Source organism: Lynx canadensis, chromosome C1 (genome assembly GCF_007474595.2).
Source record: "Lynx canadensis isolate LIC74 chromosome C1, mLynCan4.pri.v2, whole genome shotgun sequence".
Taxonomy (NCBI): Eukaryota; Metazoa; Chordata; class Mammalia; order Carnivora; family Felidae; genus Lynx; species Lynx canadensis.
In genome coordinates, this window is record NC_044310.1 from 162,768,501 (window position 1) to 162,789,272 (window position 20,772).

Genomic DNA, 20,772 nt, shown 5'->3' on the forward strand with positions numbered 1-20,772 from the left:
CTGCTCAAGTGAAACCGCGGTTTTTACTGGTATGAAAGAAACAAACGTCATTTGATTATGGAATGATACATTTAAAAGCCCTGAAACGGCACCTTAATAATTTAGGAACTGTACTAGTGGGTAAGTGCTGAGCTTCCGGAGTCTTTCTCGGGGGAACAGTTCTGTCTTTCTCAATTCAAGCCTTAAAACAGTTCATGATACAAATGTTCAAATCATAACAATCAGGGCAGCTAGGTCTGAAAGGAGATTCCAGGAATTTCTTATTTCCATATATCCTCCAGTCGTTCAGAACCAGGCCCATCAGACTCTGCTGGAGGCAAGAAGATGGTAACCTATCCCTGGTGGGTTGCACATTCCATTAGATTAGCATACTGGCATTTTGTTTTACGTTGAAATGACATTAATTTAATCAAATTAGTAAAGTTAGTATTTATTTGTTTTAAAAACTCAATTAATTTAAAAGAAAATCTCATTAAAGGACACAAATTTTGGAAAAGAACTTGACAACAAGGGTATTTAAAGAAACTGTAAAACTGTTCAGATCAGTTGAACCAAAATTTCAAACCCCAGAAAAAGCTTTATGCGCTAAGATGTTTCTGATGGTGTTATTTTAATAATATAGTTTAAAAGCAAACTAAATGCCAGAAGCAGCAAAGTGACGAAATCATGGTACAACTATAAAAACCAGCAGTGGCTCCCCCCAACTTATGTGTCTGTGTTCTAGTCACAAAAGTCTTGAAAACTTAGACAGAATTTTGAAAAAGTTTTCAAATATTTGCTATATACATCACCGTTTATCTGATACGATCATAAGTCTTGAAAAACAATGATTTTATTTGAAGAATGATGGGATTCTTCATTTTTAGGTGATTTTTATTTTTCCCAAAGGCCTATATTTCTTTTATATATATATATATATAATATATATATATACTCAGAAAACTAGTAGGACTTTAAAAATTATTACATTTTTCATAAAATAGAAAAATGCTCATTATTAATATTAAGTGGAAAAATCAGGCTGTAAAATTGTAATACCTAACTGTTGTAAAACCATTAGGAAGACAGAGCCTCAGAAGGAATATTTCAAATTGTGAACTTAGTATTCTGCACAGCATAAATTCCCTTTTAGAAAATTTGGACAATAAAGAAAAGTGTTACAGAAAGCCACCCATCCCACTGTACATACATATGTGAATATATATTGATAGACTTAATATATACATACACACACAAATATATACATTTTCCTTATACACATCTAGTATTACTTATCTATATGAATTGCATCTGTATTTTAACATCATTCCATATATACATTTTTCCATGCTCTTTTCTTCTCTACACTTATCTTTATTTTCCATATTTTCACTAATTAGAAGAATTCTATTTCTAATGAAAAAAACAATTTAACTCACTCAAACTTGAATACCTCCTTCATCTTGCTTTTATTTTTACTAAAAGCATCCATTTACCTGCCTCTCTTACATATTCCAATCTATAAAATGTTTTCTCATAATCCATACTCACTCTCTTCCATAATACTTTGGTCTGTTTTCAACCTATTTGGGAAGAAAAAAAAAAAGATATTTGTGAAAATGCAAATGTCCACAACCTAACTCAAAATTTTGCATTTTGTATTTGTGGCAAATTAAAGCATATATATAATTAAAGCATATAATATGTATAATTATGTATAATAATTGTATAGCATAATACTTATATATATAAATATAATTAAAGCATATTCATATATATATATATATATATAGTTACACACACACATATATATAATTACTCAGCCATAAAAAAGGATGGGATCTTGCCATTTGTAATACTATGGAGATATTATGCAAAGTGAAATAAGTCAAAGACAAATACCATATGATTTCACTTATAAACAGAATCTAAAAAACAAAGTGAACAGACTCTTAAATACAGAGATCAAATTCATGGTTGCCAGAGGGGAACAAAAGGGAGGGGACGGGTGAAATAGATAAAGGGGATAAAGAGGTGCAAACTTCCGGTTATAAAATAAGTCATGGAGATAATAGGGAATGTAGTCAATAATATTGTAGTAAGGTTGTATGGTGACAGATGGTGACTACACTTATTGTGGTGAGCACCGAGTAACCTATAGATTTGTTGAATCAATATGTTGTATACCTGAAACTAATGACATTCTATGTCAATTACACTTCAATAATTTAAAAAAATAAAAAAAAAAAATAGGGAGCCTGGGTAGCTCAGTTGTTAAGCAACTGACTTTGGCTCAGGTTGTGATCTCACAGTTCATGAGTTTGAGTCCCACGTCGGGTGAACTCGTACCGTGCTTTGGATGAGCTCCAGCCCCATGTCAGGTGAGCACGAGCCCCAGGTGAGCCCCGCTTCAATCCCTCTCTCTCCATCCTTCTCTCTCTGCCCCTTGTGGGATTCTCTCATTCTATCCCTCTCTCTCTCTCTCTGCCCCTTGGTCACTTGTGCCCTCTCTGTCTCAAAAAGAAAAAATTAAAAAATTAAATTACAAACATTTTAAAATTTTTACTAAAAAATTAAAAATGAAAATAAATATATTTATGCCAATATACACCAATAGAGGAATAAGTAAGCTAATTTATAGTAAATGCACAGCTTGGAGGAATGTGTAGCTCTACAGGGACTAACATGAAGAAGTCACCAAGACAAACCATTAAATACAAACATAAGTTAGGAAATAATTATACAGTATGACACCATTTAGGAAAAGCACCTTTACATGTAACGCTTTAATATATGTTCATAGATATATAGAGTTGTGGAAAAATATATACCAAATTCCAGTGGTTTCCTTCCAGGACGGTTGGGGAGGAAATGAACTGATAGGCCCATTAGAAAGGCAAAAGAGAGGTTTTAGTATTATCTGTAATATAATTTTTTATTTCTTTTTTATACATTAAAATTTTTTCTATTGGAGAGAGAGTGAGCACAAGTGGGGGAGAAGGGCAGAGGGGGAGAGAGAGAGAGAATCTTAACCCAGGCTCCATGCTCCGCATACAGCCCAACATGAGGCTGGATCCCATAACCCTGAGATCAAAACCTGACCCAAAATTAAGAGTCAGATCCTCAACCGACTGAGCCACCCTAGCACCCCTGTAATATAATTTTTAAACAAAGAATGCATTCATGCATTGCTGATATAGCCGATATCACCTTTAAAAAACAGAAATCAAGATTAACTTTTGTGTAATTTAATATTAGAGTCTTGGACACATTAGGATCTATTCCCTCTATGGAGTCCCTCAAATCGTAAGATCTTTGGCTGAAGGTAAAAGCTCTTTATCAAGCCTATGGGAATGAAGTAAAATGAAAGGAAAGTTCTTGAATACACCCTACTCATGGATGAAAATTCTCAACAAGTACAAAGTGGCGTGGCTGAGGAACTGGTGGCCATAAATGGTGTAGCAATCCAATGGTGTTACAACCCAAGACAAATAGTGATTATGTCCTACAAAATGCACAATAAGCTTCCACTGATTGCCTAAATAGTCATCTTTGTAACACAAGTGATTAGGTTTTACATTGCTGAATAATTATTTTGCTTTACTCAAAAATTTTTTGAATTAAAGGAAATTAGGTAATTTCCTTAGGATGATTAATATAACTGTTAAAATATGCAACAAGCCCAAAAAAAACTGACAAACCCATTGCACCTTGTCTGCATTTCTATAATGGAAATATCAAATAAAACAAGTTTAAACTAATTTTTCTCTCTTATCTAGATGGTGAAGGGGTTCAGAATATGCCATTTTAGGGTAAGGATTATTTTGCACTGAAGGCGATTAAGAAACAGAGAGCATGGAAAAAACAATTAGCCTGCCCCCTTTCCAACTCAAGGCAGGGCATAAATTTCCCTTTGTAAAGGGAGGGGATAGCTTTACAACAAGGAAGAGATAACAGGGAGAGAAAAACACAATGACTCAGGGAACAACTCTTATCATCTGAGGTGACTTGAGTCTGCATAATAAACCTTACCAAACAACCCTTATTTACTAAACATTTCCCAGTCCCCTTCCCACAACTCACCCTAACCCCTCTAAAGCCCAAAACACTTCTGTCTGGCCTCTTCAGCACACTTTATCATCCTTTGTTCAAGTGGTATAGAAGCCATTGGGTGAAACTGCCTCTTTGGGGTTTTCAATTACCTGCTGTGAGCCCCTCCTCCTGTGTGCATATGAAATAGACCTGTTGTATTGTTTTGCTTTTTTAAGTTTATTTATTTTGAGAGAGCGAGCAGGGGAGGGGCAGAGAGAGAGGGAGAAAGAGAGAATCCCAAGCAGGCTCTAGGCTGTCAGCACAGTGCCCAAAGCAGAACTCCATCCCACGAACTCTGAGATCCTGACCTGACTGAGCCAAAACCAAGAGCTGGACGTTTAACTAACTGAGCCACCCAGCCACCCCAGAACTTTTCTACTGTTAATCTCTTTCGTCAGTTCGATTTGTTGCCCCCAGGCATTGAACCTAAGAGGATAAAGGAGAAGTTTTTCATTCCCTACAACAGCATTTAGATTTTTGCTGATGTCTAAGATGTCAATACTTAGGTGGTGAGCTGGAATAGTCTCTTCAAACTCATAGGATAGCATTACTCTGATACATAATCAAATAAAAAAGGGTTAGTAATATAAGTAATGATTATTATTAATGATCCCAACTGATTTACTTTCAAATACATCAAACTGGGAATCTAAATGTCATATGCAATAATAGAAATGTATTTATATGCTTATACAAATGTTTGTATAAGCATAAGCTTCTAAGTTTCTAAAAAAATAATTAAAAAAAATTTTTTTTAACGTTTATTTATTTTTGAGACAGAGAGAGACAGAGCATGAAGGGGGGAGGGGCAGAGAGAGAGGGAGACACAGAATCAGAAGCAGGCTCCAGGCTCTGAGCCATCAGCCCAGAGCCCGACGCGGGGCTCGAACTCACGGACCGTGAGATCATGACTTGAGCCGAAGTCGGACGCCCAACTGACTGAGCCACCCAGGCGCCCCACTAAAAAAATAATTAAAAAAATAAAGTTCATAATAGTAGTTGAGGGACTTTTACAGTCTGACATCAATATGACTAAGTAAGACCTGATTTTAAATTAGTACTTATGTTGAATTATTTGCTTTGCTTTCTCTAATTTTCTGTTTAGTTAACATTTTTTTCATGATACCATATCATGGGTAGGAAAAATGGCAAACAAGGGGAACAAAAAAGATTCCAACTAAAAATAAAAGATGTTCATAAAATGCTTTGTAGCTTGGCTGTCATACCTCAGAGAAAGAAAGTTTTAAGTTAATCTACCATTATTAAATATGACATAAAGTGCAAAGTACAAGAATTCAATAAATAGACGCCATTTTACAATATTTGAAATATCAATGGAATTTGTTACATTAACATTTACTGTAGTTTTATAACTAATGAACTATTTTTTCTTTTTTTAATGATTATTTTTTAGTATACAGTGTTATATTTTCTTTACAATATATACATATATATACGTATACATATATACGTACACGTATATATCTATACGTATTATACATACAGATATATCGTATAGATATATGTATACGTATATATACATATAATTTGAGAGAGAGAGAGACAGAGAGGGAGAGGGAGAGAAAATCTTAAGCAGGCTCCACACACAGTGCAGAGCCACATGGAGGGCTTGATCCCATGACCCTGAGATCATGACCTGAGTTGAAATCAAGATCTGGATGCTCAACTGACTGAGCCAGCCAGCCAAGAACTATTTTCTTCATATGTAAAACATTTTAATCAAATTCACCAATCACACTCTTTCAAATTAAAGAAGTCTTATTTCTTATCTTATTTTCCACAAAAACAAGAAGAGCTTGTTTAATATATGTTTCTTGCTCTCCAAAGGAAATCTGGAAACTGTAGAAATAAACACTAAAAGCATTATAAATGTTAATTCCCCCCCCTCCTCCCCTACAACGTTATAGACTGACCTTTCAGATTAGTTTTTTTTCACTAAGGCAACTTTATCCCATGACTATAAATCAGAACAGTTGTTCCCCCACCCACAAATTTTTCTAATTTAAATTCAAATTTAAAGAACATGTAATTCTGAAGGCAATGTCACGAGAACAGTGAAGCAGAAAATTCAGAAAATTCCCAAAATGTTTAATGCTGCTCTTTTCTAACAGTGGTATTGACCTGGTTAGAAGTTACAGAAAATCATTATCTCTTTCTTGTTCCCACTGTAAAAATAGTACTTGGAGGCAGGTACTTTAAACCTAGTCTGGAAGTCTATACGATGCTTGTAAAAGTTAGGGTATACATATATGAAATTGTAAGAAATAACAGAACCCTGGCCAAATATTTACTATTTTTTTCAGGCAGCAGTCTAGAGTATATATATAAAGTCTACACACAAAGTACAAATGTTCACAAGTGTCAAGATTTTGTTTTGCATTGTTTTTCAAAGTGGCTCAGTTGTTTAGAGACATAGAAGAGGGGAAAAGGGAGAAAAATACACATTTGGTATTTGCTTCCTACAATGGTAGATTCTGAATTAGTAAGTCACTCAGTACTCTAACTTTGGATCTATTTTAGTTTCCTGTATTAGTCAGGCAGGAGGAAAGCGAGAAGGAAGTGAGAGGAAGAACAGGAGGAGGAATCTTACAACCGCTCAAGGACAATCAAAGACTAGAAATGGAGGGCGCCTGGGTGGCTCGGTGAGTTAAGCATCCAACTTTGTCTCAGGTCATGATCTCGCAGTTCATGGGTTCGAGTCCCACATCAGGCTCTGTGCTGATGGCTCAGAGCCTGGAGCCTGCTTCAGATTCTGTTTGTCCTTCTTTCCCCCCCCACACTTACTCTCTCTCTCTCTCTCTCTCTCTCTCTCTCTCTCTCTCTCCCCCCCTCCCCCCCAAATAAATAAACAAATATATACACACATACATACATACATACAAGACTGGAACTGGATAACCCGGAATGATGTGCTACATGTAAACAATGCACAGTTTTCCACTGAAGTACAAATTTTTTTCACTACGTTTTCTAAATTACTAGGTTTTTTTGACTGCACTTTATACCACAGAAAATATCAACATGGGTAATAGTTAAGCTTCAACAAGCCATAATAATTTAAACTTACAACAACTTAAAAAAAAAAAAAAAGCAAAACAGTGCCAGCATAGTGGAGGAGTAAGTACACATCAAATAACTACATGGCTGGAAATGACTTCTAGGGAAGAAGTGAGAAAAAAGAGATCAGAAATGTTATAGAACTTACAAAGACTGTTTAATTTTTTATCCTCCATTAACAGTAAGATAAACTTCTAGGTACCTGCCGCCCTCCTCAATTCTGCAGCATTCTTGATGATATTTAGATCAAAGTGAAAAGTGCTAAGAACGCAGCTTCCTTTTCATTGTATTTTAGACTTAGCCAAGAAAACCACTAACCTTCAGCATGCCAATAGGTTATTTCTCTATTTACTGTCAGATTTCACAAATTCGATGAAGAAAACGTATTTACAGGGGTTTTTTTAAAGCTCTGTAATTACTACTCAGTGACTTGCTAAACACCAGTTATTCAGCTTCCTGATATTAGTTTCTTCTTTTATTAATAGACTGAACTAAAAAAGGATAACAGATAATTTAAAAACACAAGATTCTTTGTTCACTACTTTCCCACCTTAGATTAAAGCAACTTGTAGGTTTTGGGAATAGAGAGGTAGAAACCACCAATCTGTTTATGTAACAGTTAATGTGGTAAAGGAGCTCTTTTTGGAATTGTAGTTGTGATCTCCAATTTTATAAATATACTTCTACATTAGGGCATCGCAGATTGTGACATCAAAGCATATCTTACTACCCAATTGCTTACGAACACTGAATTTTAAACAAGAGCAAAAAATGACACCAAAAAGGGGCCCTTTCAAAAGTAAAATAAGGTGAAAACAGGCTTCTGAGTGACAGGCTGATTTTAAAATAAATAGTTGGTTTTACTAATTCAACAAACAGGACTAGTCAGCATTCATAAAACAATACTTTCCAGCCGCATACTTTAAGTGTTAAATAACGAATGGTCACAACACCCAAGAGATCTATGAGCATGATAACCTTTATTTTTAGAACCCGAAGTTCTAAAGCTATATATAGCCTGTCAGCATATAGCAGCAATCAGTTGTGAAGCTACAATTGCAATTCAGGTGCTTTCTTCCCACTCCTGAAACAAACTCTTGTGCTCCCACCCAGCAAAATAAGTCCTCTAAAACAGAGTAAACATAAAACAAATGCTTTATACCCCCAATTCATTCACATAACCAATGTCTTCATTAAGCACCTACTTATGTGTCAAGCACTGTTCAAAGCACCTGGGACATACTGTTGAACAACACAGACCAAGATCCTACCCTCACGGAGCTTATATTCAAGGAAAAGGATATCGCAATAAACAATAAAGATAATAAATAAGTAAACTACACAGTATGTTACAAAATGAAAAGTGTTATAAAAACAACGTAGAATAAGTAAGAACTATAAATGCTGGGGGGTTGACAAAGTAGAATTTTAAATACAGTGGCTAGGATGGGCCTTACTGACAAGGGAAGACTTGAGAAGACTTAAAGACTACTATGAGGAGAAATATTAGAGAGAAGAACATTCCAGAAAAAGGAGTTGGTGCCAGGGCTTGGAGAGAGGAGCACAGTTGGAGTATGTGAAAAACAAGAAGGCTGGTCTGGTTGAAGCAGGATGGGGTAGAGAAGAGACAGGGAAACAGTAGGAGATAAGCACAAAAAGAACAAAGTGGATGGGGAGATTATATAGGGCTTCAGAAGCCCTTGTAAGGACTTGGCTTTTACTCTGGGTGAAATGGGGAGCCACTGCACGGTTCTGAGTAGAAAAGTGACGAGATCTGACTGAAGTTCTAAAAGGAAACTTCTGTGATGAGAGCAGACTACGAGGGGAAAGATCAGTTAAGGACTATTTCAGTTACACAACTGAGAGATTACTGTATGTTGGGGCAGAATAATTTACGATGACAAATTGGCTTAAATATATACCAACTAGACACAACAGAAGTTTATTTCTTGCTTGTATAACATCTCTAATGGATTAGCATTCAGGTCAGGAAGACCAAATCCAAGCAGCTTCCATCTTTTAGCTTTGCCACCATCTTTTCGAGATCCCCTGTTTTTATCTGAATCCAAGCAGAAAGGAACGTAGCACAGAGGAACTTAGATGGGAAGGTTTAACGGGTCCGGCATTCAAGTTCACTTCTATTCCACAAGAGAACTGTCATATAGATGAAGATGGAGAGATTTAGCCCAACCAGCTTTCTAAAGAAAGGAAGAATGAATTTAGGTGGGTGTCTAGCAGTTCTCACAGTTCATACCCAAATGGCAGCCGTGGAAGCAAGGGGTAGGATCTTGACGTATCGTGCACATATTCTGAAAATAGACCCAGTATGGTTTCCTGATTAATCATGGGTTGGTGAGAGGGGGGAAAAAAAAAAAAGAAAGAAAGAAGAAGAAAAAAACCTCAAGGATGCTGCATGGTTTTTGATCTAATCAACTGGAAGGAACAGCCATTAACCGACACGTGGGAAGCTTTGTTTGGTAAAGCAGGTTTGGGGAGGAGGGTAAAGTTCAGTTCTGTTTTGGATGTGTTATATTTGAGATGACATCAAGGGAGGATATAGAAGAAGCAATTGATTACATGGTCTGGAATTTGGGGAAAGAAGACTGGACTGGGAAATGTAAGTTTTATTAAAACCTGAAACAGCAACCTCACCAGGGAATAAATAGAGGCAGAGAAGAAATGAAGATCAAGGATTGAGCCCTAGAACACCTGAACACTGAAGCCAGGGAGAAGACAAACCAGCAAAGGTGACTGTGAGGGCAGGAGAAAAACCAAAAGGCTGTTGTCCTGGAAATGAAGTGAGGAGAGGGTATGGAGAGTCATCATCTGTACCACGTGCTGCTGACTGGACAAGCAGAACTGGCCATTAGATCGAGCAAATTGGAACTCATTGGTGACCTTGCCTTACGCAGTTCTACTGGAGCGGTAGTGGGTTAACAGCCTGACTGAAGTGGGTTTAAGAGAAAATAGGAGGAGCAGGATTGGAAGCAGCAAGTATAGGTAACAGTTTCAAGTGTTTTCTACAAAGGGGAACAAAGAAATTGGGCAGGGCAGGTGGAAAAAGTAGGGTCAAGACAATTCTTTAAGATGGGAGAAATAACAGGATGTTTGTGGGCTGATGTAAAAAGCAAAACACTGCTGATGATAAGAGAGGGGAGATTGCTAGGATTGAGTCCTCAAGGAGATGAAAGGAAATGGAATCGAGTGTAGTGGACAGCTTACCATGATTTAGGACAACAGGCAAGAATGCAGAGCACGTGGACCCAAACCCTGACGGCTGGGTAGATGTGGCACTGAAAGTTTGTGGAAATCCTCCTCTGATTGCTTCCATCAGGAATAAAGTAGGATATAAAATTATGAGCTGGGAATTAGGGGAGGAAGAAGGTATTGAAGGTTTGAGGGGAAAGCATGGTATGATTACCAGTGAGCAGGAAGTATCAACTTGAGGTTCATAAATTTCTTGTGAAGCCTATTCAGCACTTCGTTTTCCTCCAGCCACATACAGTTTCTTGGAAGTACATGAGGAGTAGGCAGATGTAGATTTTAAACAGGGTTGTGGTTTTGCCAAGCAAGTATGACATTAGAGAAGATTGCGAGAGGGAAGCAGACTGGCTCGCCATCATCTACCTAGACTTCTCTCTCATTCAGCTCCATGACTCTCTACTCACCAGAGTCCTGTGAATTCTACCGCTTCACCTATTCCCATTCCCGCCCCTCTTGGTTATTTTCAGGAACAGTGTCGTATTATGTGCCTTCATCACTTTCCCCTAGGATTATTGTAACCCCTCCTAAACCAGTCTTTTTGTCTCTAAAATGTCCATTTTCCTTTCCAGTCCATCTTCCACACTGCAGACAGAATGTGCTTTCTATGTCTAAGTCCAATCGCATGAACACACTTTCACTCTCCACAGCTATCAGGATAAACTCCCAAGGTCTATGCTTAGAACACGGAAGTTTTTATTAGCGATGCTTGCTTAGCTCTGCGGTCGCATCTGCCACACTCCCACAAGAACTCTGCACTTGCCCACAGGAACTGCACACGCGTAACCAGGCAACTGCCACCAGATCTGCCGTAATGCTGGATTCATTGCTCCATCCTCTAGCTAGACAGGAAGCTCCTTGAGGAGAGGGGACTTGCTTTATTTGACTTGAATCTTGAAGACTTAGCAGACAGAAGCCCCTCAGAGAATACTGATTCAATGAATAAATACACACAGGCCACAAAAAGAACTGGAGCCTCTCTAAGAGCTATAGGCATTAATATACGTATTTTTGCAAACCATATAACAAGAGCATTATGTTGCAAAATAAGGTATGCAACATATCATTCATCCAACAAACATTTATGAGCCTTTATTACGCAGAAGTCATCATAGCCAGGTGCTGAATATAATCTGCCGGGGTGAGACAGTAAGTAGAGAAATGATTACCGTCAATTTCATACTTCTGTAACCAGATTTGAAGAGAGACTTTTTAAAACATGTGCTGGCAAAATGTGTATCAAATATATATCTAACCGGTACTGTGACGAGAATTAGAATACAACGCGAAATGTGTAACTTTCTCTGTATTTCTCATTACACTAACAGCACTGAACTTGAGTTTGATGCATTCTGTCCAGCCTTAGCCTGCCTTACCCATTACCCTAGAAAACACAACTGGTTGTTATAATAAGAAGCAGCTTCCTCAGAAATGCTATCCAGCTCCCTGCAACACCAGCTCCAAATTGTGTCACAAAGAGCAGAGATTTGGTTTTGTGCACTTAAAAGTCGTAACTACATTCCCACTCTTGGCTGCCAGAAAAAATAAAAAGTGTATCCATTTTAAGACTTTGTGTTTAAGGATGCTCAAATGCCAAACTAGTTTGATTTATATCACATTAGTACAAATCAACTAAAGATATGGAAGTTCTTTGATATCTCTACTCAAATATACATATTGTGTACCTGTATAATTTATACCTGTATCTGTCTCTCTGTCTCTCTCTCTCTCTCTCCCCACCCCCCCCCCACACACATTTACTTGAATTCAACCAGGTGCTTGACATAAAATAACAAAATCAGGGTGTCTGGGTGACTCGGTCAGTTAAGTGTCTGACTTCAGATCCCCTCTCTCCCTCTCTTTCTGCCCCCCCCTGCTCGCTCACTCTCCTCTCTCTCCCCCTCAAAAATAAACATTTTTTAAAAAATAACAAAATCAGGGGCGCCTGGGTGGCTCAGTTGGTTGAGCGTCTGACTTCAGCTCAGGTCATGATCTCGCTGTCCGTGAGTTCAAGCCCCACGTCGGGCTCTGTGCTGACAGCTCAGAGGCTGGAGCCTGCTTCGGATTCTGTGTCTCCCTCTCTCTCTGACCCTTCCCCATTCATGCTCTGTCTCTCTCTGTCTCAAGAATAAATAAACATTAGGGGCGCCTGGGTGGCGCAGTCGGCTAAGCGTCCGACTTCAGCCAGGTCATGATCTCGCGGTCCGTGAGTTCGAGCCCCGCGTCAGGCTCTGGGCTGATGGCTCAGAGCCTGGAGCCTGTTCCGATTCTGTGTCTCCCTCTCTCTCTGCCCCTCCCCGTTCATGCTCTGTCTCTCTCTGTCCCAAAAAAAAAAAAAAAAAAAAAAAAAAAAAACGTTGAAAAAAAAAGAATAAACATTAAAAAAAATTTAAAAAATAACAAAATCACTTTACATAACTGAAAATCTCATAAGTATATATGTGATATATTTATTATAAGCTGTATTTCATTGCATATATTTATACATTTCTACATCGACCCAGAGCTGCATACACAAACATATACACTTTACAGGTGATAAGCGATTTCTAGGGGAAATTCTGATTATGTAAGACTTTCACTTCACGTGCTAAATTCTGAATTCACTCCACTATAAGATAAAACTGCACTCTAACAATATTATTAAGAATCATTTTCAGGCTTTTAAGTATTTGCTTAGTCTCTAAGGCATGCCTAAAATACTTAGTTGTGGACCTGGACATCTTTCCTTCAAAAAGAACTATTTATATTTAAATTTCAAAATTTTTCTCCTAACAAATAGCCTTTAATAAAAAACGTTCTATATTTCAGGGCACTGGGGTGACTCAGTCGGTCAAGAGCCTGACTCGTGATTTCAGCTCAGGTCATGATTTCACTGTTCGTGAGTTCAAGCACTGCATTGGGCTCTGTGCTGACAGCAAGGAGACTGCTAGGGATTCTCTCTCCCTCTCTGCCTCTTCCTACTTATGTTCTCTCTCTCTCTCTCTCTCTCTCTCTCAAAAATAAATATTTTTTAAAATGTTCTGTATTTTAACACTCATAATGGCAACTGGAAAGATCTTCTGAAATTAGAAAAAAAGCATTACAATTTTATTTTGTTAAATTATGTTATTTCTTACTACCAGATATACCGTGTTTTACAAGTTCTGTCTTCAATAATTTATGATTTGTTTGAACAGTAGAATTCAGGTTTTAAAATACAGTGTTATGTGTCTTAATCTGATGAATGCTAATAGCAATTCAGCTGAGAAAGTGCAGAATATGGAGCTCATCACCGGGTAAGGGCTTAGACCACAAGAGAAGGTCACAAAACATGGCTGGCAACTAAATGCATACTCCCTTGGGTGTGCCTAATTCCCCAGCCTCTGAATTGATAATCTGCAATACAATGCTACGGTTAGAAGAAAAGGGAAGGGAAATGTTCACGTACACATGAACAGGGTCAGTTCTCCCTCTCTTATGACTGCAGACATTTCCTTAAAGACAATGTCATTGGACCATTTTTATAGTTACAATTAGTGCCCATAGAATCTAATAACCTTTATTTAAAAGAACCATCAGTTTATCTACCGCATTAACTTTTCTCTTTTTCTCTCCCCATTCCGGTGGTAATTAAATCCTGTTTCCTTTTCCCCCTTAAAAACACAGTGGCCTCTTAGTGCTTAATGTCCCAAATCCAATTCCCCAGTTAAATATTTGAGGTTGAACATCAACTGGTTACTCAGTACATTTTTATCTTTAGTGCTCATCACTCCCAAGGACCTTTAATTCTCCCACACTATTTATCATTTAATCAAGACTAAGACTGAAACTTTCTTTATCCAAGAAGTATTTTTACATTAGCTCCATCTCACTGATGAACGCTTTACTTTCATTTCAAATAGATATCTAAGTTATTTGACTGTTTTGCAGGAATTTAATGAGATTGACTATTGCTCAAAGTAGGCTATTAGCGTTAGTGACATACTCTTGATATCTATGTTTATAAATTTAACATTACAGCAATATTGAGTGGGAATGTCATGTCTTTAAAATGAGACCATTTCCCACTATTTATTAATTGTCCGTTATCACTTGGTGAAAACAGAAAGATGTTGTTATTACAGAAATTGGTCACATACAGAAATATCACTACTGACTTGCTAATTAAATATGCATATTTTATGCATGCATAACTACCCTTTATTAAGCAAAGTTGAGTAGCTAACAGGTTATCAGTTTTGAACAATGTGTGAGGGTGGTTACAGTCTGATAGAAGGGCCAGTCCACAGTAAATCCTTTTGCACACAAAGCAGCATTCCTTGCCCACCAATTTTTAAAAAAATTTTTAAAGTGTATTTGTTTTCGAAAGAGACAGAGCATGAGCGGGAGAGGGTTAGAGAGAGAGGGAGACAAAGGATCAGAAGCAGGCTCTAGGCTCCGAGCTGTCAGCACAGAGCCCAAAGTGGGGCTCAAACTCACAAACTGTGAGATAATGACCTGAGCCGAAGTAGGACACCGGACCGACTGAGCAACCCAGATGCCCCCCCTTGCTCACCAATTTGCCCTTAGAACATGATTACTAACTTCTTGTGAAAGAAACCTAAGCAGACTGAAAACAATTTAAATAAGAAAATTTAGGGTCACCTGAGTGGCTCAGTTGGTGAAGCATCTGACTCTTGATTTCAGCTCAGGTCATGATCTCACAGTTCATGAGTTCAGGTCCGACATGTCAGGCTCTGTGTGGGCTAACAGTGTGGAGCCTGCTTGGGATTCTCTTTCTCCCTCTCTCTCTGCCCCTCCCCTGCTCACACACACTCTCTCTCAAAATAAATAAATAAAACATTTTTTAAAAAAGAAAGAAATTCATCTTTAAAAGAAAACGGGAAAATTTAAGTAAGAAAATCTCAATTGTATCCCTTGTTTTCCGGTACTTATATGCCTTCCTTTAACCAACAGTATAGAATATGACTCTCTTGTTTTTCAGGGCATGGCAGTATTTTGTCAACTACGTCACAAAACTAAATCAAGAGAAATTATTTTCAGAGACTCTAAGAGCCATCCAATCTCCTAGCATTCTATGTCGTCTCTTTGTATCAAGGTGGATCAACAGAAGGCTACAGTTTAGCCCTTTAACAATTAGCTTCAGTAATTTGTTGCTCCTTAATGTTATGCCAACTGCTACAAGAACCGATCATACCTACTTTTGCTGTAAGACTGTAGCTGCTCAATGTAAGTAACATCAACAAATGTATTTCATTTAGTAAGCTACATAATTTTTTTAAAGAATTTAGTTCAGGTAAAAACTGTATCTTATTAGCCTTTCTGATCCTTAAGAATTGCGTACTTTATTACTGTGATTCCCTTTTCACACAATTTTATTGATCCTTAATCAGCACTGCAATCAACCGGCATATATGTGTTTTTTATTTTCCTCAACTTTTCTTTCTGAATTCCTTTTCTTATGTCTTCATTTAGGTGGCCTCAAATTCTGAGAAAGGCAAAGTACAGATATTTCTCAATAAAGATAACTGCGTTAATAACACTTCCAGACTTTGCACAGAACTACTGCCAATATCTTCCTTTCTCTTAAAAGTTTAAAAAGTTGTGTCTCACCAGAGTATAACAGAATGAAACATTTTACTAGATAGCATTTATAAAAAAATGTTCACTACATACAAAATTATTTCGTCATGCTTGATCATGGCACAGTAGCAATAAAATGCAATCATCAAGCGCTACCCCATACACACAGACGTGCAGACTGGACGCCTACAAATACTTAAATTGCAGCAGGACACTTAAAAGATAATCTCATGAAATCCCTGACTAATTTGATAAATTAATTTTATGACTATACGCTTTCAGGGCTGTTCAATGTTTAGCCAGTTTTCACAATAACAGAATCCATTTCACATGTTTTTAAAAAATGGAGAAGCAATTCTTTTTAATAGTATATCATCTAAGAAAGTTATTAGGATTCCCTATTACCTAATATATAGTTCATATTCAAATTTCTCTAATTATACCCAAAATGTGCAGCCTTAAATAGAGAGAGAGCTCTCTGTCTCTACGACCCTCTCAAGGTAGGCATACTGCATACGGTGGTCATATCTCTTTAGTCTCCTTCATTTTAGAATGTTCCCACCACTGTTATTTCTTTTATGAAAAGGACATTTGCAGGACCGATGTCTTATAGAATGTACACATTTTGGATCTGATTCATACTTCACGAACAGATTTAAGTGAAACATTTTTGGCGTAAGTACTATCTAGATGGTATTGTGTATGCCTCATTACATCACATCCAGAGACACGTCAGTTTGTCCCAATACAGGTAATGCTAAAGTTGATCATGTAGATAAGGGTGAGCATGCCAGATCCCTCCACTATAAAAATATATCTTTCTCCTTGCAATGCATAATTAGTAGGGTGATGCCTTAAAACCATGTAAACGTTCTCTTCACCTACAGTCTTTTTACTCAATGGTTTTAATGTCCAGTGATGATCCTTGCTTGACTCAATTATCAGCACAATCATTATCACTCCTTCTACATGTTTAGCTATGTTTCTGCTGTAAAGGACTTTATATTCCGTCCCTCTGTTGTTGTTTTTTTTTTTCTTCTTTGTATTGGGGTAGTTTTTTTTGGTAAGCATCATTATGGACCAACAGATTATCTTTTCTGTGTTATCTGTGATAACCCTTCAAGTGGGCTCCTAGGGTCTTTTGACATGTCCCCATCCGTTTGAGTTCTTCTTGCTTTCCGATATAAAAGGTTCTAAGCAGTCATTGCCCCATGTTCTGGAATCAGGAATTCTTGTAAGGAACACTGGCTCCTTTCAGTAGGAGATAGTATTTGGAAACCAAATTTGGGCACTGAGTATGTTTACTCTTACGAGGGCATCACTGCTTCTAAGCCCTTTCCACGGACTGCGATAGAAAATATACTTTTAAAAATCTGTGAATTCACATTTATGCCTCCAACTCGAATTCAAAGCTCCATATTTATATCTCCCACGAACACTGGCTCCCCAAAATCTAATATAGTTACTCATTTTTTCTATCCTGTCTTACACACAAAATAATTTCAGAATTACCACACAAAGTGCTACTGACAACAACAAATTTCTAAGTATAAAGATCTCTTTGCAGGTTATGATTCTTAGTACATTTCCCTCTAAGTTTGTATGGTCAGAATAATTTATAAGCTATGTAAATTAATTTTGGGGTGAGGATGCTATGAATTTGTTAGGTTCATTTGTTTCTATTTGTATTCAATTTTAGGGTTTGCTTTTTAAATCATTTTTTACTTAATTCTGTTGTTTGAATATGTGAAATATTTGCATAGTTCAAAAGTTGCAACTATATAAAAACATCATCAGAGAGGTCTGACTTCCATCCTTATCCTCCCCACTCTGCCCCCCGCAGCCCCACCCCTGCCCCACTCCTACAGATAACTATTTCACCGGTCTCGGGTTAATCCTTCCCGTGTTTCTCTTTTGCACAAAACGCTTAACTTTTTTCCTATTTTTCCCTTTTTTACTACTAAAAAGGGACCATAATTACCATACAGGCACACCTCATTTTATTGTGCACTTGACAGACACTGGGGATTTCACATGTTGAAGGTTTGTGGGAACCATGCATCCAACAAGGCTGTTCATGCCATTTTTCCAACAGCATTTTCTCACTTTGTGTCTCTGTGTCACAATTTGGTAACTCTCATATTTCCAACTTTTTCACTATTATTAGTTTGTCATGGTGATCTGTAATCAAGGATCTCTGATGTTAGCATCATCATTGTTTTGGGACACCACAAACCTCACCCACGTAAGACAGCAAACTTCATCCCTACATGTTGTGTGTTCTGACTTCTCCACCAACTGGGCATTCCCCATCTCTTTCCTACTCCATGGGTCTATTCCCTGAGACACAACAGGATAGAAAGTAGGCCAATGAATAACCCTACGGTGGCCTCTAAATGTTCAAGGGAAAGAGTCACACATCTCTCACTTTAATCAAAAGCTAGAAACAATTAGGCTTAGGTGAGAAAGGCACGTCAAAGCTGAGAGAGGCCAAAAGCTAGGCCTCTTATCCCAGTTAGCCAAGCTGTGAATGTAAAAGAAAAGTTCTTGAAGGAAATTAAAAGAGCTACTCCAGTGAACACATGAACGATAAGAAAGCAATAATGGAGAAAGTTCTGGTCTGGATAGAAGATCAAATGAGCTACCACATTCTCTTAAGTCAAAGCCTAATTCAGAGCAAAGCCCTAACTTTCTTCAATTCTGTAAAGGCTGAGAGAGGTGCGGAAGCTGCAGGAAAAAAAGTTGGAAGCTGGCAGAGGTGGGTTCATGAGCTTTAAGGAAAGACGCCGTCTCTGTAAGATAAAAGTACAAGGTGAAGCAGTGAGTGCTGACGTGGAAGCTGTAGCAAGTTATCCAGAAGATAGAGCTAATGAATGAAGGTGGCTACACTAAACAACAGATTTTCAGTAAAGATGAAACAGCCTTGTATTAGAAGAAGACGTCATCTAGAACTTTGAGAGAGGAGAAGTCATTGCCTGGTTTCAAAGATTCAAAAATCAAGCTGACTCTTGTTAGGGGCTAATGCAGGTGGGGACTTTACGTTGAAGCCAATGCTCACTGACCATTCTGAAAATCCTAGGGCCCTTAAGAATTCTGCTCATTCTACTCTGCCTACGCTCTATAAATGGAACAATAAAGTCTGGATGACAGCACATCTGATTTACTGATTATTTTAAGCCCACTGTTGAGACCTACTGCCCAGAAAAAAAGATTCCTTTCAAAATATTACTGCTCAGTGATCATGTACTTGGTCACCCAAGAGCTCTGATGGAGATGTACAATAAGATTATGATGTTTTCATGCCTGCTAACACAATATCCATTCTGTAACCCATGGGTCAAGGAGTAATTTTGATTTTCAAGCCTTATTACTTAAGAAATACATTTCATAAGGCTATAGCTACCATAGATAGTGATTCCTCTATAGATCTGGGTAAAGTAAACTGAAAACCGTCAGGAAAGGATTCACCATTCTACATGTCACAAAGAACACTCATGATTCATGGGAGAAGGTCAAAATACCAACATTAACAGGAATTTGGAAGAAGTTGATTCCAACTTTCATGGGTGACTTTGAGGGGTTCAAGACTTCAGTGGAGAAAGCAACCATAGATGTGGTGGACACAGCTGAAGAACTAGAATTAGAAGTAGAGCCTAAAGATATGACCAAATTGCTGAAATCTCATGATAAGACAGGGGAGTTGCTTCTTGTACATGAGGAAAGAAAGCGGTTTCCTGCGATGGAATCTACTCCCGATAAAAATGGCATGAACACTGTTGAAACGACAAGGATTTAGAATATGACCTAAACTTAGTTGACAAAGTGGCAGCAGGGTTTGAGAGGATTGACTCTTGATTTTCAAAGAAGTTCTGCTTCTTTCAAATGCTCCTCAACAGCATTACATGCTACAAACCGTACGTGAAAGGAAGAGTTCATCAATGTGGCAAATTTCATTGTTGTCTTATTTTAAGAAACTGTCACAGCCACCCCAGCCTTCACCAGCCACAACTGATCAACAGCAGCCATCAGTATTGAGGCATGAACCTCCACCAGCAAAAAGATTACAACTCACTGAAAGCTTACATGACAGCATTTTTAGCAATGAAGTATTTTTAAATTCATGTGTGTAAATTGTGTTTTTAGACATAATGCTATTGCATGCTTAAAAGACTATAGTATAGTGTAAACATAACTTTTATATGTATGAAAAACAAAAAAAAATCATTTGACTCTCTTTATTGCAATATTGGCTTTATTGCAGTGGGTCTAGCCAAATCTACAATATCTCCAAGGTATGTCTGCGTATACACTTTCTACCTGGAATCATTCCGTATCGGCTCACAGAAACTTCCTTATTCCTTTTAATATCACAGTTTATTCAATCGGTCCCCTATGGACTGATATTTAGGTTTTTTCCCTAATATTCTGCTATTACAAATAATCCTCTAATAAAAAACTTTGGGCGTATATAAGTCCATACTTGTACAGGTAATTCATCAGGGTAAATCACTAGAAATTGGACTGGTAGGTAAATGCAGGTTATCGATTTGTCAGATATCACAAAATTCTCATAAAATATAACACTTCACATTCCCATCAGCAATATATGAGAGTGTTTGTTTCTTCACAGACTTACCAACTAAGCATAGTCTAATCTTTTGAACTTTTGCCAATCTAAAAAGGTGGAAATGGTCTCTCTGTGTATTTTAATTTGCATTTCTCTTATTGTTTGTGAAGCTGAACATCTTTTCAGTACTGAAAATACGGTGATAAGTACCGTTCATGTCTTCTGCTCAT

At 37.6% G+C, this 20,772-nt stretch overlaps 1 protein-coding gene across 1 annotated transcript in view; it reads right to left on the reverse strand.

Annotated features, from left to right (window-relative positions):
* The window catches only part of CHN1 (chimerin 1), a 204,998-nt gene that overhangs the window by 133,766 nt on the left and 50,460 nt on the right, over nt 1-20,772 (reverse strand). The window contains exon 4 of the mRNA XM_030325608.1: nt 1,531-1,562. Coding sequence (XP_030181468.1) covers nt 1,531-1,562 — 32 coding nt within the window. The remainder of the gene's footprint in view (nt 1-1,530; nt 1,563-20,772) is intronic.